The 17,596-nt window shown below is 46.1% G+C and overlaps 1 protein-coding gene across 15 annotated transcripts in view; it reads left to right on the top strand.

Annotated features, from left to right (window-relative positions):
- Positions 1-17,596, top strand: part of PCBP3 (poly(rC) binding protein 3) — a 307,825-nt gene that overhangs the window by 218,691 nt on the left and 71,538 nt on the right. For 11 of the 15 annotated variants that reach the window (XR_011274715.1, XR_011274714.1, XM_069616057.1 and 8 more), the window contains one exon: positions 15,880-16,023. The exons of 2 other annotated variants lie outside the window; for them this stretch is intronic. Coding sequence is in view for 11 of the 13 variants with exons in the window: in XM_069616057.1 (XP_069472158.1) it covers positions 15,880-16,023 (144 nt within the window). In the remaining 2 variants the exon portion in view is untranslated. The remainder of the gene's footprint in view (positions 1-15,879; positions 16,024-17,596) is intronic. 2 more of the 15 variants (XM_069616058.1, XM_069616056.1) reach the window with 1 other exon arrangement.

The raw sequence follows: 17,596 nt of genomic DNA, 5'->3' as shown, positions 1-17,596 counted from the left end.
ATGGATTTGAGGTTAGTATATGTATGTGTACTGGAATGGAGGGTGTAGTAACTGTGGCAGGTTAGGTGATTTGGAACTCGAGGTAGGTTGCTGGTAAAGACCCATAGTATATAAGGTGAACAGAGAGTTCTGCGAATTGACAGAGCATTGTACTCTTTGCCTGGATTTAATGTGTGTACATTGTCGCATCACCCTTTAGTGAACCATTGGGGGTTATCAGTGTGCTCGGAGATCATCAAGCTTAGTCCACTGCTCAAAGTATAGGATGACCAGGTTTCAATAGTGATTGCATAATTCGTATCCAGGTCACTGAGTTGATAGTGGAGGCTTTTAGGGTATACAGTGATATTACCGAATAACTTTTGTAACAAAAACATTCCGAATTTTTTGTTAAAAGCACATATGGGGAGTGGGTTAAGGGATTACAACTGGTGGGGAAGGTGTTGGGGTAGGATAATAAAACCGGGGAAACAGGGGGCTTGCGGGAACCCCCCCAAATTAAAAACAAAAATCGTTATAAAATGATTTGTTATTGTTTGATTGGTAATAACACATGGAACCCTTTTAAGTCTGCGTTTGTGATGTCTGACTTAACGGTGTGATAGACATCCGTTTCTATGCTCTCCGAAAAGTTCAGGAGGGTATTCTTTTTAAAAAAAAATAGTTTTGGCTATTCTGACAGGGCAGATGTCTTTTGCTAATTATCTCAAAACAGTCCATAATAACGTTAGACCTTCCAAAGGGGGTTAGATAATATGAGGAGGGCTAGAGGATAGAGGCAGTAAGCCACAGCCAGTGGTAAACTGAGGTCAGCGCTGTCTGCGAGAGTAGCCAGTGACCGGGCTACGGGCAAGCATGCGACCGCTTGTGATAATGCACTCTTTGTACATTAATTGTCCCCCTGTACGTAAGCATGGGATGACCTCCCTGCGTAGTCAGGGTGACACATAATTATGCTAAACATGATAGAATGTGCCATGTCCCAGATCCTTCAACAACATTCAAGAACTGCTCTGACTATGTGCACTGGCGTATCGGGGGCCCCCGACCCCCTGCGGGGGTGGGTCCACGCCACCACATGCCCTGTGAGGGTGCCCCGCTTGGAGTTAAAAAAAATGGAAACATTTTTTTTTTAACAAAAACATTTTCTTTTTTAATTCACTCTGCACTTATAAAGAAATTATTTCCGTAAAAGAAATCATTTCTTTATGAAGGCAGAGTGAATTCAAAAAGAAACTTTCTTTTTCAAGTCTGGGGACTACCCCCACCCCATGACATGGAAGACCCTAGGCTGGAGGCCTCCATGTCATGGGGTCGGGGTAGCCCTATGACTTCAAAAAGAAATAGTTTATTTTTGAAGTAACTCTGCCTTCATAAAGAAATTATTTCCGTTATGGTTCGGTCCTTAACAGAAATCATTTATTTATGAAGTCGGAGTGACTTCAAAAAGAAACAATTTCTTTTTGAAGTAATATGGCTCCCCTCAACCCCATGACGTGTGCGTTTGTGAGTGTATGGTAAATGGGTGCACACAAATATATGGGTGGATGGGTGTGCATGTGTGCATGTACGGTGAAAGGGTGCACACTTAAATGTATAGGTGGCTGCCTGTGTGAGTGTATGGTGAAAGGGCGCACACTTAAGTGTATGGATGGGTGCCTGTATGGTGAAAGGGTGCAAACTTAAATGTATGGGTGGCTGCCTGTGTGAGTGTATGGTGAAAGGGTCCACACTTAAATATATGGGTGGGTGCCTGGGTGTGTGTGCCTGTATGGTGAAAGCAGGGGAGTTGCTAGATCCGGAAAAGACCCGGGGCTATTCTGATATCGGAACTGTTGGGACTGGGGGCTAGCTAGTCTTTTGGCTGTAGCTCCTGAGATTCTATCCGGGGCTACAACCAAAAGATCAGGGGCTATAGCCCCCTTAGCCCCCCCCCTAGCAACGCCCCTGGTTGAAAGGGTGCACACTTAAATGTACGGTTGGTGCCTAGTTTTGCCTGTATGGTGAAAGATTGCACACTTAAATGTATGGATGGCTGGGTGTGCGTGTTTGTATATGGTGAATGGTGTGTGTGCTTGTGTTCAGGGGCGCAGCAAAACCTACATTTCGGGGGGCTAACCCTTTAAATGTTGGGTCAAGGCGTTAACTTCACGGGGAGTGGGGGAGGGGCAAACTTATTTGTGTAGGGTCATCTAATTCCTTTACGCATTTTAATGAGACGATTCTAGTGCAGCTTCAATGTGACAAGCAGTTAACTCTGTCCTTTAAGTCTGCAAACACCCACTTATGAAAATGCTGTGAGAATGAGCAGTCTCCTGTTCCCTCTCTACCCTTCCAATCACTACCCTGGCATGCAAATACTAAACCCACACCACGATTTCAATTGCCTAAAAAATGTGGCATTTGAATGCAGGTGAAATGCTGTACGTTGGTAATTGCTGGGCCGGGCCCTTGTTAACAGCGAAAACCAGGTGCTGTTTAACATCTGTGTCCTTTTCTGTCCGGCAACTGCTCTGTAGATCAGCCAGGTCGAGTCAACATAGTCCAAAACTTCAGGTGGGTGTGCTGAAGCCCAGTCAGCTCAATGGTGTTGCACCCCTACTTGTGTTTAATGCCTTGATTACTTATTGGTAATCTTCATTACTCCTAGCCCTAGTCTTCCTCGCCCCAGTACTTGTGTATGAGTCAGTACTTGTGTATGAGGCACTTTACCTCATACATAAGTACTGGGATAAGGTAGAGGTACATGGATGTAATGCCTGACTTAGCTACCTGTAATCTTCATTACTCCTAGTACCACTCTTCCTCATGTCAGTACTTGCCTTTGATGCAAGGAGCCACATACGTATGCACTCGGACAAGGAAGAGGGACGTCGAGGTAATTCTGGGCCGAGAAGCTGATTTTGGAGGTTGGGGATGTGTAGGGGGTTGTGTGATAAATCATAATGGTCGTCCATGTCCAGGCTAAGCAGGCATGATATGTGGTATGAGTGGCTAGAGAGGTATTTTGGTGCAGCCAGTCTAGTCATTCCACAAGTTTGGTATGCTTTTTTTTAAGTGGGCATTTCTGATAAAGCAGTCCTGCTAAGTGTAATTACCTCGCTACACTGCCATTTGGGTGCTGCTAGCCTAGCCGTTTCTTACTGCGGCATTGTATATTCTTCTGGGCATCTGTGATAAAATGATATGATAAGTTATTTATAACACGCCTGTACACAAGTGTTTCAATGCGCGACAAGACAAGGGAGGGAAAACAGAGATCTTACTGGGCCTTATGTCATTCAGATCATGCAAGTGCGAGAACGAGAAGTGCAAGCGGAAAGGGTGGGGGAGTGCAAGGGAGAGGGGAGGGGAAAACAGCGCAGCAATGCTCTGAGTAAGTGCATCCAGGGCAGTGCGGCTCTGGGTAGTGCAAGGAGAACAAGGGACTGTAGGGTTACAGTTACAGCCCCTCAGTGCGTGGTAGGCCCAGAGGCAGTGCAAGGGTGACTGATCAAAAAAGAGTCTAAACTCAGTGAGACTCTGATGGTAGCCAAGCAACCAGTCAGTACAGTAGACAGGTAGGTCAGGTAGGTCAGCAGGGGAGGGAGAAAGAAAAAACAGAGTAGAAGAGGAACATTCTGAGCTGCTCCCGGAACTTCCGGTGGGCTGGCTCAAGTTTTAAAGGGGCACGGAGGCCATTCCAGAAGGAGACACCTGCAGAGGAGAGAGACCTACCCACACTCTCTGCTTGGAGAAGCGTCTAACCCTTAGAGAGTTGGAGGTAGCTGAGCAAAGGACTTGAGAAGGAAGGTATTTCAGAAGAGAGCGTTGGATGTAGTGTGGGTCCCGCCCCCAGATAGCCTTGTGGACAATGCAAAGGTCCTTGAACTTGATCCTTGCAGTCACCGGGAGCCAGCGGAGAGATTTCCTGGCCTGAGAGATACCATCCCTGGGCTTGAGGCCAAGGATAAGTCTTGCAGTCCTGTTCTGGATTAGTCGCAGAGGGCGGAGAGTAGAGGAAGGAAGATTGAAAAAGAGGCTTTTGCAGTAGTCCAGTCTAGAGAGAACCAGGGCTCTGGAGACAGTGAGCTTCTGGGAGAAAGTGAGAAAAGGAAGAGTCCCTTTGAGGAGGTGTAGCTGGTAGTGGGACTTCTTGGTGACGTCCGAGATGTGAGGAGAGAAAGAGGGAGTGGAGTCGAAGTTGACACCAAGGTTTTTTGCATCACAGGAAGGCGAAGGGAGAGGGCCCAAGAAGGGTGGCCAGAGTGAGAGAAAGCAGGGGCAGTGGTTCCAATGAGAAGGATCTCCGTCTTACTGGCATTAAGGCAGAGATCGTTGGAGGTGCACCAATCCTGAATCGTGGATAGACAGTCAGGAATGAGTGAGAGAGAAGGCTGAGGGGAGCCTGAAGGAAAGGTAAGTGTCATCTGCATAACACTGAACATTGGAGGAGAAGGTAGAGATCAGGTGGGCCAGAGGGGCCAAGTAGAGGTTGAAAAATCAGGATGAGAGGATAGAGCCATGGGGGAACACCACAGGTAGAGTGAGAGGTGGTGGCAAGAAAGGAACCAAGTTGGACTGGGAGGGGCGGTTCAAGAGGAAGGAGGTCAGCCACTCCAGCGCCTGATCCGTGATGGCCATGTTCTCATGGAATAAATTGATCAGGATGGCGTGGTTGACCATGTCGAAAACAGAGTAAAGAACAAGGAGGATGAGGACAGAAGGAATGCTGGAATCAAGATTAGAAACCAGATCTTCACGGTGTTCAGGAGAGCAGTTTCCATGCCTCTGGCAGCTCTGACATCAAACTGATTGTCATGGAGACAACCAACAGATTCAGTGTGGAGAGTTAACTGGGAGATGGCTAGCTTTTCCAAGAGTTTGCCCAGGAAAGGGGTGATGGAGATTTGGCAATAGTTTGCCGGGCAGGTAGGATTGGCAGATGGCTTCTTGAGGAGTGGGTGCACAAGGGAGTGCTTAAGGGGATAGGGGAAAGTGCCAGTGGCAAAAGAGTGATTACAGAAATCGGCCAACGCTGTAGAGAGGGTGTGAATATGGTCCTTGATGGTTCTGGAGGAGCAGGGGAGCACCTGTTTGGACAACACTTGCATAGATGGGACTTGTCTAGAAACCTTGTCAGGTGTTATCAGAGAGAAACAGGAGAAAGGAGGAGGAGAAGGAGATATGGCCAAAGGGGGGTCGAGAAATGAAGAGGGAGAGGAAATAGAGGACAGGATGGCCTGAGTTTTACCAGAGAAGTGAGAGGCCAAAGCCGTACAGAGGGCCTGTTGAGGGAACAAGAGAGGTAGAGACTGCAACAGGATTGACCAGTTCCTTGCAGAATTCAACCTGTTTTTAGGGGCCGAAGAGACGCTGCCTTGAATGTGTGCTCTCTTCTTGATGAGTGTTATTGCTTCGACTGGCATTTTGGTGCAACCAGTCTAGGTATGTCCGAATGTGGCCTGGCATGCTTTACTGTACTGTTATTACATGTTTACACTGGTCTACATTGTGCAGCCAGTTGGACATGTTTTCATTGTGGCATGGTATTTTTAATAGCAAAGCGTTAATGTCCCTGTGCACTGTTGGTGACTTGTATGTATTGGATTGGTGTTACCCCACAAAATAATTGCAAACACTGTGGCTTTCTAGGCAATTTTTCTCAGAAAGTGTGCTGTATATTGCCCCCTATGGGGGCTCAAATGGGAATGGGGAATGGTTCTCGGAATGGGGACTTACCGGGTCCTCCAAGGTTGGAATGACCCGGTAAGTCCCTATTTCGCCAACCCGGACCCGGAATGCGGTAAGGGGTTAGCCATGATGCTAATAGCACCATGGCTACCGCCTACCTCGTAATGAGGCCCGATGTCGTTTAGGGATACGTGTTCTGGCAGAGAGCTAGACTAAAGCATATTTAAGCCAATCAGTGGAGTTATTGTTAAGTAGAAATCTCCTGAAATGTGTATATATGTCAATATATTATGTTATTTAGCTTCTTTTAGTTTTCAAAATACAATTAGTAAAGGCGTGAATATAAACTAGCTAAGGAGCTTGTCAGACCGTTTTGACTTTGTAGCTATTCATATCATTAAGGAGCTCCAATAAACTCCCGTAAACTCCGTTGTTTACCTTCAGGATTCCTAGAGGACTGAAACATTTACCATTCCAAGATGGCCGTGCTTGAGTGGGACCAGAGAATGTAGTTCTTATTTAAGAGACAGGTCACGATTGAACACAAATAAGACCTGCCTGGCTGAAAGAATGCCACCAATGTTGGGGGACAGCCAATAGATGCACTGGACAGACTTCTGTGCAGGTATTGTTTTCTGTAGGTTCCTTTAGTATAAGATGATGAAGAAGAAAGCAATGTCACGATTAGCGTTATTTGCACCTACTCCATGAAAGAGCCAATCCTCCATGCACTGGGATGGCACTTTTAAATGCCGACGAGCCAGAAGACTACTGCAGTGTAGGAGGAAAGGGGAGTGTGGCAATGAGGTGGGAAATATATCAAGCATTGACAAAGCCTACAGTTTTGCCTTAGCGTAGGCTCGTGATAAGCATTTTCGATGCACTGTCATAATGCTGCTACCTGGTATTTGCTGGCAACAGGTGGCAAATACCTGGGCATATTATGGCAGTGGATGACATATGCCGTTCTTGAGCCCTTGCTACAGCCGCAATAGTTAGCTTTGCTAGTGCTTGTTTTAACCAGGAATTTAGTGCTCAGAACAGAAGCAAGGACACACATATTTCCTTTAACTCAAGTGGCTGAAGGCACACTTGGTTAAGAAATGTGTACTACAAAAGAAGTAGGGTTACAGTTATACCTTTAAGAAGATGTCTTTGAAATAGCATTGGCATTCATTTAAAAACTCAGAGCTAGCTCAAAGAGATCATAGAGTTGTGAGCACTAAGTCGGGAGAGGCAGCAGTGGTTGTGAATAGACAGCGCGATTAGCATAGCCATTGGCGGTGTCATACATGGGTAAAAAGCCAACAAACACCCACAGACTGTTTGTCCCGCGCAGGTCCCATCTATCTCATATCGTCACTTCCCATGCCAATAGTTTCAGCTTACAGGCAGCGCTTACAGCTTGACATAACAGCCAAAACTAAAAACAATGTGGATTTCAAATGCCACCTGTTTTTCCTGCCTGCCTGGTTTTGGGTCATGCAGTATTTTCGAGTGAGATATTCCAGTGACCATCACATGGGTAAGGAGGTCAAACGTATCATAACAATTTCTCCAATTTCTACCTCCAATCAAAGCGTGAAGGTAAAAACCCAGCATGTTAAAATGTTGTTTCTCGTATGAGAAGGTATGGCTTACCTCATCTATTTTATTTAGTGGAGAAATGCCTGCAGGGGTACCCCAAAGAGGGTGAAGCGGGGGGATCTTTGATGCCCATCTTCTGATGCCCTTCAATGTAATGCACAGACAGGACGGTAGAAGTGGTCCTTCTGCGCCTGTTGTACACCTGGTACGCTAGTGGGCGGATGCGTTACGGTTCCCACTCCATTTGCACCCTCAAAACAGGTATGGACATTACATTTTTTAAATGACCAAAACGGTAAATGTATATTTTATTGGAAAACTGCATTCAGGTTTACAAAAATCTGCGATAAAACCCTTATCATGCAGAGCCCCGCAGATGTTCTTTGGGGGTGATGGTAATTTAATAAGTACGGCAATCAGGTGACAAAAGTGCACTAAGAATAATGAGGACTGTCTTTTCCACCTCAGATCAAGGAGTTGGTTTGAAACGGGCAAAAGAGGTATTTTTCCGTGATGTCCCCTTTTTGGCCAAAAAGCATCTTTATTTCTCTCTAAATCCATGATGCAAGCTAAGAAGCCCTTGCAACACCAAAAAGGCCCACAGAGGCGGTAGTACACAATACGGTGGCACAAATCTCTACCAAAAACTAGTATTCAGCAGCCAGATAAAGTCAGGAGGAGGGAATTCTTTACCCCCTGTGAGCAGCTCGGGGAACCCCTCACCTTCACAGAAACAGCCACATTTGTTATGCAGGCCATAGAAAGACGTGTGCTGCTGTAAATTAAGGACACTGTCCCACCTGAGTTGAGGTTCACTTCATGTAATATAATGTTATGTTAAAGGTTCTTATACGTGCACTGTTGCCACCTGCGTGGTCTCTTGGCACTCTGGCGTATCTGTAATGCAAGGAGGGCGGGGGTGGATTATTAGGATTGAGCGGGAAAAGAGCAAGAGAGCTCTGATGTGCTGTTGGCAGCTTCAGCTCGGTTACACCGCTCACTGAGCGTAGGGGTGATTTTTGGTTGGTGTCCACCATGTGTGTTGGGCGAGATAATGTGTGGTTTGTTTCGTTGTTGTGGTGTTGTGAAGTATGTGCGGTTTCTGATGCCGTGGAGGTATGGTTGTGTTTAGTTCAGAGTTTGAGGGGTTTATGCAGAATGGTGAGTTTTTAGTACAGTTGTGACAGTGGCAGTACATTACCTACCCCTGCTGTGTTGACTAAGTGTGGTTTCTATCCCTTTCTCTGTCGATCATTCTGGAATATGGGAATTACAGCCCCATGATTTCCTCCAGGGGAGGTGTGTTCCCTTTGCCCTGTGATCAGCCCGTGGGTTGCATGAATTCTGTGTCTAGCCCTATTCCTTTATGTGTGATGTGTTTCACACCCTCTGTGGTTTGATCAAGTGGGACAGTTCTCCCTCCCCTGTTTCAAACTTGGGTCCTCCATCAGTGGTCAGGTAAAGTCAAACACCTCTCCCTCCCCTGTTTCCATCTTTGGCCCTCTGTTAGGATGGGTGCATTCAGGTCTCAAAACCAACCTTCACATTCAGACGCCTCTCTTCTCCTCTGCCCTTCACTTTGTACCGGCTTTACCGCTTACTATGAACTCCTTTTAATTTTTGTGCTCATTTCATGTTGCATGGATGCTCTTCAGTTGTTTGCATCCTATTTGGAGCTGAAGAGCCAGGTTTTTAGAAGCTTCCTGAATTTCTCTTGGGAGAGCGTTCCAAAGTTTTATGGATAAGCAAGAGAATGCTGAGCCACCAAGTTTTTTCCTTGTGTATGATTTAGGTTCTAAGAGGGTGGCGTCGGTGGATTTAAGTGTTCTAGTCAGCTGGTAGATGGTGATTTTCTATGGTATGAATTCCGCTCCTAGGCCGTGAATTGCTCTGTGTGTTATGCACATTGTTTTGAAGTTGATTCGTTTTTTCCCTGGGAGCCAATGTAGCATCATTAGCGCTGGTGTAATGTGGTCCCTTCCTGAGAGTTTGAGGAGAAGTCTGTCAGCTGCGTTCTGTATTAGTTGCAGTTTCCTCAGTAAGGATTCCCACATTCCGAGATATATGCTGTTTGCGTAGTCTATCCTGGACATGATGAGGAAGAAGATGGCCAGTGTTTTGTGCGTGAAGGAGAGGAATAGTAGAATCATTTGATCGTGTGTAGATGTAAGAAGCATTTTTTAACTATCACGTTTACCTGCGGTTCTAGGGTTAAGTCGTTGTCCATTAGGATTCCCAGGTTTTTTACAACTTTAGATAGAGTGGGTGGGTTTCCCAGTTTTGTGGGCCATTGGATGTACTGATTGTTTCCTTGGTTGTTTGATGTAATCATAATTTCCGTCTTGTCCGGGTTGATTTTGACGTTATTAGTGTTCATCCATTGTTAGAGTTCTTTTAGGCAGTCTATTAGCGTTGCGTTCTCTTCTTGTTTATTGTCAATTATGTAGATGATTTGGGTCTCATCTGCGTAGTTGTAGTTGATTAGTGGCATCATAAAGATGTGGAAGAGTAGCAGGGATAACAAAGGAGCCTTGTGGTATTCTACAAGTGGTGTCCCGCGGTGCGGATTTGAATTGTTTTATCTAGACTGTTTCTGTTCTTTCAGACAAGAAAGATTTAATCCAGAGCAGCGCCGTGCTGGTGATCCATATTTCTTTCAATCTCTTGATGAGGATATTATGATTTACTGTATCAAATACTGCAGAGAGGTTGAGTAGTATCAGTGCTGAGTTCGTGTTGGAGTCTGCGCTTGTCTTTAGGTCGTCCCACATAGAGAGTAGTGCCGTTTCCATCCCTGTAATGGGTCTGAAGCCAACTTCTGCCTGGTCCAGTAGTTAGTTATTTTCTACGTGTTCCAGTATTTTTCCGTAGACCTAGATCTCTAATAGTTTTGCTGGGTAAGAAATGTTTGAGATGGGTCTATAGTTTGAGAGGTCTTCCACATCGCCACTTGTGTCCTTGAGGAGTGGCTTGTTGTAGGCTAATTTGAATGCTCGCGGTACTCTCCACATTGAGAGTGATAGATTGAAGGGGTTTAGGTAGCATTCCGATGGTGTGCCCTGAGTAAGCATTGATTTGTATATGTCTAGTGGATAGGGGTCCATTGGGGAGCCTGCCTTGTTTCTTTTTTTCACCAAGCTGAGTAGTTTTTCTCTTAACATTTGGGCAAAGCTGTTCAGTCTGTTCTGTGGTCCCGGGGTTAGTAGGAGATGGTGCATGCTCTGGTTGATTGGTCTACTTTGTATGATCCGCTGTACGTCAGTGATTTCATTCTTAAAATGATCTGCAAGATCATTGCATAATTTTATGTGAAGGCACGTGTCTGTTATGGCATCCGGGGGGATTTCTCATCTTGTTTACGATGTTGAATAGTTCTTTCTGAATGCTGGTGGCTTTTGTGATCCGGTCATCGTAGTATTTCTTTTTTGCTTTAAGAATTTCCTTTGTATATGCTTACATTTGTATTTGATATGTTATTCTTTTGGCTTGGTTGTAGTTTTTTCTCCATTCTTGTTCTAGTTTCTGGTTTCTTTTTTTCATTGTAAGGAAGCGGGGCATGACCCACCTTGCCATTGCTATCTTTCGTGATGGGATGAGGGTTTTTTCCCGGAGAGATGCTATCAATTGTTTCTATGATTCATGTCTGCATTAGGTCTGTTTTTTCATCTAAGTCAGTTGCGTCCAAGGTTGCGATCAATGGCTTTGCCGATTCTAGTTGTTCTTCTAAGTTACTGGTTTTCCAGTTTCTTTTCCAGATTAGGCAGTTCTGTTGGCGTTTGTTGGATGCTTTTGATGGTAATTGGATCATGAATGGCAGAGGCATCACTAGGGAGGGCCTGGGTGGGCTATAGGCCTGGGTCTTTTGGTTGTAGTCCCGGATAGAAGCTCAGGGGCTACAACCAAAAGGCTAGCTAACCCCGAGCCCTGACAGGCCCAACATTAGCATAGCCCCGGATCTTTTCCAGAATTAGCAACAGCCCTGATGAACAGTATGATGAGTTGGTCACTCCATAGTATTTGTATTGGTGGTGCAGTTGAGATCAGTTATTTTTTGGCGAAGATTGCATCAAGAGTGTGTCCTGATGTGTGTGTCACTCCTTTCACCGCCTGACGAAGTCTCATTGTTTCAAGCTGCTTAGTTAGTGTTTTCTGAGAGTTTGCATTTTCTGCTTCGAACCATATGTTGAAGTCCCAGTGGATGATCAAGTGATCATGTTTGATGGACAGGTTTGGGACGGCTTCTACGAAGGTATCTATGAAGGTGCGTTGTAGGTTGGTGGTCTATATATTCATATAAATGTTGTCTGTAGTCTTCTAGGTTTTTTTGGAGTTTATTATTGTATTTGGGCCACAGGGGCTCTAGCCCTCCAATGCTTTTCTGTGTTTTTGTTGGGCTTGTTGTGCTGGAGGGGAAACACCTACTATTGGAACACGGCAGTAATATGAAAACACCTAGAACTGTAGGAAAGTGCCATCGAGGACACACCTAGAATTGGAGCACAGCAGTAGTATGGAGATGCCTAGAACTGGCCCGCAGTGCGGGGGGTGGGGTAGACACCTAGAATTGGAAAAAGCAGAAAAGGGAAAAAGACCCAGATCTCAAACGCAGGAGCGGTATGGAAACACTTAGAACCGGGACAAAGGGCTGGAGAAACCTAGAATTGGAGAAATCAGCAGTGGCAAAAACACATAGGATTGGAACACAGCAGTATATGGAAACACTCAGAACTGAAACACAATGCTATAGGGGAAACACTTAGAATTGGAGCACAGCAGTAGTAATGAAACCCCTAGAACTGGCCTACATTGCTGGAGGGGAGACACATGGAATTGGAAACAATCAGCAATGGGAGAAATGCCCAGAACTGGAACAAAGCAGCAAGGGAGAAACACCTAGAATTGAAACACAGAGGTATTATGGAGACAGTTCGAACTGGGATACAGTGCTGGAGGGGAAACACCTAGAATAGGAGTGTGGGAGGATCTTAATGGGGCTGGGTTGGATGGAGGGTCCTGAATGCACGCTTGGCTGGCCTAGCAGTAGTTGGGGGAAACACCTAGAGCTGGAACAGAGTGCTGGAGGGGAAACACCTACCGTTGGAACACAGCAGTAATATGGAAACACATAGAACTGTAGGAAGGTGCCAGAGGCAGAGGGGAGACACCAAGAATTGGAGCACAACAGTAGTATGGAGACACCTGGAATTGGAAAAAAGCAGCAATGGGAGAAACGCCCAGAACTGGAACAAAGCAGCAAGTGAGAAACAACTAACATTGAAACACAGGGGTATTATGGAGACGGTCGAACTGGGATACAGTGCTGGAGGAAAAACACCTAGAATTGGAGAAAAGAAAATGCAATGGGAGGCACATTGGAACAGAGTAGCAAGGGAGAACAACCTAGTATTGAAACAAAGGAGAAGTATGGAAATACGTAGATCTGGTATACAGTGCTAGAGGGGAATCGCCTTAGATGTGAAACACAGCAGCAGTTAGAAAACACCCAGAATTGGAACCCAGCAGTAATGGGGAAAACACCTACATCTGAAACACAGTAGTGAGGTAACCTTCAGTATTAGGGCAGAGCGCTAGAGGGGAGACACCTAGATGTGAAATACAGCAGCAGGGGGAGACACCTATAATCAGTACAAAGCAGTAGTGAGGAAACACCTGCAATTGAAACACAGCAGCAGTGGGGGAATCACCTAGAAGTGTAACACATACATCAGCATTGGGAATAACACCTAGATGTGAAACACAGCAGTAACGGGGAACACGTACAATATAAACACAGCAGTTGTGGGGCAAACACCTGGAATTGAAACACAGCAGAAATTGAGGAAACACCTAGAATATGAACACAGCAGCAATGGGAAAACACCTAGATTTGAAACACAGCAATAGTGGGGAACACCTACAATTGAAACACAGCAGTAGTGGGGAAAAAACCTACAATTGGACCACAGCAGCAATAGGAACAACACCTAGATTTGAAACACAGCAGTAGTGGGGAAACACCTATAATTGAAACACAGCAGTAGTGGGGAAACACCTGGAGTCATACACAACATTAGTGGGTAAACACCTGGAATTGGCACACAGCAGCAGTGGGAAAAAACCTAGATTTGAAACGCAGCAGTAGTGGGGAAAAACGTAGAATTAAAACGCAGCTATAATGGAGAGCAACAAAATTTAACCCAAAGTGAAAGGGGAATAGTAGATTGACAGGGGTGTGCTATGTTATAGTAGGTATTAAGAGTGGTGGAGCTTTAATGGAGTACAGTAATTGCTGTACTCCACACCCCAACCACACTTACCTTATTAGTGACTGCTGGTTGACTGCGGCAGACTTCCCAGGCAAACGTGGGAAAACACAGACTGGAGTTTGCTTCTTTGGGAGCTGCCCTTTGCCTTGTGTCCATTAGCCAGTGGCTTCCCACACAGAGGATTCCCTGGAGATTTCAGTTACAATGGCAACCAGGCCCAATCAGGGGTTGGGGTGGGGTGGGAGGCGGGAAGTGTGAAACCAGGAAGAGGGATGCAGGAGCGTAAATGGACATGGTGCAAGTCTGCGAGATGGCTGATTCCAAAATAAGTACATTGAATTGCAGCTAATACAGGCTAAATGAGCAAAGCTCAAATTAAGATGCAGGTAACTGTGGAGGCACTCACCGGGTCTCGAGCGGCAAGTGGGAATGCCATGAGGGGCTCGGCACGAGAGGGTACGACAGCTTACAGCTACATCACGGGCTGGTATCTAGTGCACTGTGCTACTGTTTATATCATTCTTTCCTTTTACACATGTATGTTTGGATCTCATCGTGTTGCAGTATAAACAGTGTGCATTTCTAGACATGTATTCTAGTCCTGTGTCTTTAAGTTGGTGCTTGCAGGTTCCTCATATTTTGCACCAAACTTTTACTGTTCCTGCTTTACAACTAGGGAAAATAAACATCCGGCCAGTCACACCTAAACAAACACGCATTGGCAAAGCCACTTAATCTGTTGCTTTTCTAGTGGCTTTTGCTGAGTATGAACCGTTTGCAAGCAATTACCACCATATGTACTTTCAGTACCATGCAGGTGCACTATTGCCATCATATGCAGTTACTACAGTGCAAGTGCACTATTGCTATCATACAGCAGTTACCTACAGTCATCAAACGCTCAGATACACCATTGACAGAGATTACTATTACACATCAAGGTACTCCATTCCCAGAGATGGATGGATGCCTTTTCTTCCCCTGCATTCACTTCACCATACATTCACTGAGTCACATGTATTTCTCCATTCCTTGACTTCTCTATTCTTTCACTTCCCCCATTCATTTCATCATCACAGTGGGAGGTCCCCTGTACTCCCCCTTTTATAACCCCATACTCTATCCCTGTGCTACCTCTTGACCCCCAATCCTTACCATTAGCTAACCTTGACCACATGCATTGCCTGTGAACATGCAGGTGAAATAAAGGCATGGAGAAGTAAACGTATGACAAAGTAAATGTCTGGTGAAGTGAAGTTAAACGCACTAAGGGGTGGGGACCTGTTCTGGGCGAAGTAAAGGGGGGTAACCCCAGATATTGCGATGAAATGTCCATGCATGCACCGTTGCCCAAGTATTGTGAAGCTGGGCTAGGAAACGAAAGAAATCTGTTCAAAACTGCTTTACGCCTCTACCTCGTGTCCTATAAGCACCGCCTGCCTCTGGTGACATTAAATGATCAGAGTTCCATGCTGTCTGTATCCTGTTACAATGCAATACTTTCACAGAATGCTTGGGATGCAGTACTATGCCCGTTTCTGTCATTAACCGCCAAGTGTATGCATGACACCAGTTGGAAATCAGTGGCTGCGCAACCAATCATCCAAACCAAAACTAAAAAATAACTAAAGACGGAACGGGCAACAGATTCAGGCACCTGCGAAATCTTGTTTAGTCACCAAAGAACCTACAGCATACAAAGAATGGATTGTGCATGTGTGCTTAGTGTGTGATTGATGATTCTGAATTAGTCTCCATGCCTGGGCACCCATAGTCGGGATGAGAGTCCTATTGTCACAACACACGTGTCCCCCAAAGCTAATGTCATCAACGCTTGTATTGCCGGGGCCACAGCCATTTAAATTGAAACACGTTTCCCTCTTTTTGTGTGCCTTTTGGAGAACTTGATACGTGTAAACCGCTGCTTTGTTGGTATTCATTGTATTATGCACTAACACTGTTTCCCTGCTCTCTTTCCTTCCTCTCTGTTTTACTTCCTTCCTCTTCTCGCCCCATGTCTCCTGAATGTATTTCTATTTGATCCCATCTCTTTCACACTCTCTTTCTCCCCTCCCTGCTCTACCTAAATCCCAACATGTCTTCCACACCATTTCTGCCTCCCTCTCATCCTCCTGTCTTCATATATCTTCCTATAACCTCTCCTCAACCACCTCGCCTCTCGCGCCAACCTCTTCCTCATTCCTTCTTTCTATATCTATTACGTCTCGCTGCCTCTGTCCCCTTTCTATCTCTTTCTCGAACCCCTGTTGCTTCCCTCCTCTTAACCCCCCCCCTCTCTCTCTCTCTCCCTCTCTTCCCTTCTCCTTCACTCTCTGCTGCCTGTTTTTCCCAGTCTCCACCTAAAGGCGCCACCATCCCCTACCGGCCTAAGCCTGCTTCTGCTCCTGTCATATTCGCAGGCGGCCAGGTAAGGGCCGACCCGCTGGCGGCCTCCACTGCCAACCTCAGCCTGCTGCTGCAGCACCAGCCGCTGCCTGTTCGTACATTCAGGTTTCCTTTTCTTGCATGTTTTTATCTCACATGTTGTGTTTGACGTGGCAGCACAGCAAGACTCTAAACTCTGCGCTAAAATGCTTGTCACTGCTCGGAACCGTCTACCGCAAGAGGTTCTAGTCTAGAGGGAGAATGTCTTGAGAGGGTGCGAAAGGCAGTCAGAGTGAAATATTTTAGTGTCCCATGTGCAAAGTAATACCATTTGGAGTCAGAGACACTGTAGGCAGACTTTTCATGTGCGTATGACACTTTCCTGCAGCCCACTGGGACGGCCTCTACTCTAGGCAACCGGTCCCCCTCCATGAAAGACCCTCCTAATAAGAACACCGCAGCATGAGTGTAGTTCTGGGCACTTGTCATTTGCAACAGAGCCATATTTGATGTTTTTAGGGCCAATATGGTGTACCAAGCTGGAGGCATACCATGCGGCCACCTAGAATCGCCTTATTGGAGAAATGGCCTTCGCTGCAAGGTGACTCAACCCATAGTGTAATGCATGTCATTGGCTCAGGGGGCACTCAGGCTTTGATACCCCCCGCGGTGTCTGCTACTCAGTGTTAGTGGCGTATGTTGAAACCACTCACAAGAGACGGACAAGTAAATTGTCTTCTACTCACTGCCTGTGCCCTGGGTGGCCAGGTTCTGAAAGCAGGAAAGCCGGGTACTAAGTACAGGAACTCTTTAAAGATGGTGGTCTTGAACTGGGGCACCTCTGAGAGCAGTGCTCTGGACAGGGCTGCATGCAAGCGCTGAGGCCCACTAGGAGCTTTATTGGGTTATGTGTAGTGTTGTGAAGACTGGAAATCCAACCTTTCCTACCATTCACGATCTATGTTGCAGTAACCGTGTCGTCTTAAAAAAGAGCAGCAGGGAGACATTGGGTCCAACACGGGTGTAGAGTCAGCTCTACGGCCTACATTTGCAGGTATGCTTTGTGAATGAAGGCCTGTCTGGTGGCTTGAATGCCGCTGTGTCATCCACTCTTATTAGCCAATAGCGCTATTTGGCTAGCGTAGCAAAGGAGCATCTGGTGAAGTGTTCTTTGATTGGTGGAGCCTTGTCCCCTGCAGAAGAGGAATTGAGGGCCATAACACTCTCTTCCAGTGAACACACCAGCCTTACATTGAAGGTACAGGGATTTCTAACAGAATCATCATTCTGTGGGCAGCTTAACCGGGCATGGCCCATACTGCTTCTACTTACATTGAAGGTAGCTCTTCTGCGTGTAAGTATGACTCTTTTGCAGCTGCACCTTGATCCTACTCTCTGGGTGGCTCATATGTGTGCAGGTGGAATAATAGGGCCTGCACTGTAGGAGGCCCATTCCTGCTCAGGAAGGTCTCCTCTACAGCCAAAGGACTAATCCTAGGATCTGGGCAGTCCACATAAATTCATGTAGCACCCTACTGCAGCTCACACTCGAGCCAGCATATTGAATGAGACAGATCCTAGGGTTCCGGTGCTCATTGGCCAGAGGTAGAGTTCTGCACAGTGCATAGCATGTTGTATCCCAGAGCCGATCCCTGTATAGTTAGAGCTGTTGCCTCTCAGTTGAG

The sequence above is a fragment of the Ambystoma mexicanum genome, chromosome 9 (genome assembly GCF_040938575.1).
Source record: "Ambystoma mexicanum isolate Mex_15411 chromosome 9, UKY_AmexF1_1, whole genome shotgun sequence".
In the NCBI taxonomy this organism is placed as follows: domain Eukaryota; kingdom Metazoa; phylum Chordata; class Amphibia; order Caudata; family Ambystomatidae; genus Ambystoma; species Ambystoma mexicanum.
This window is presented reverse-complemented; position numbering and strand designations above follow the sequence as displayed.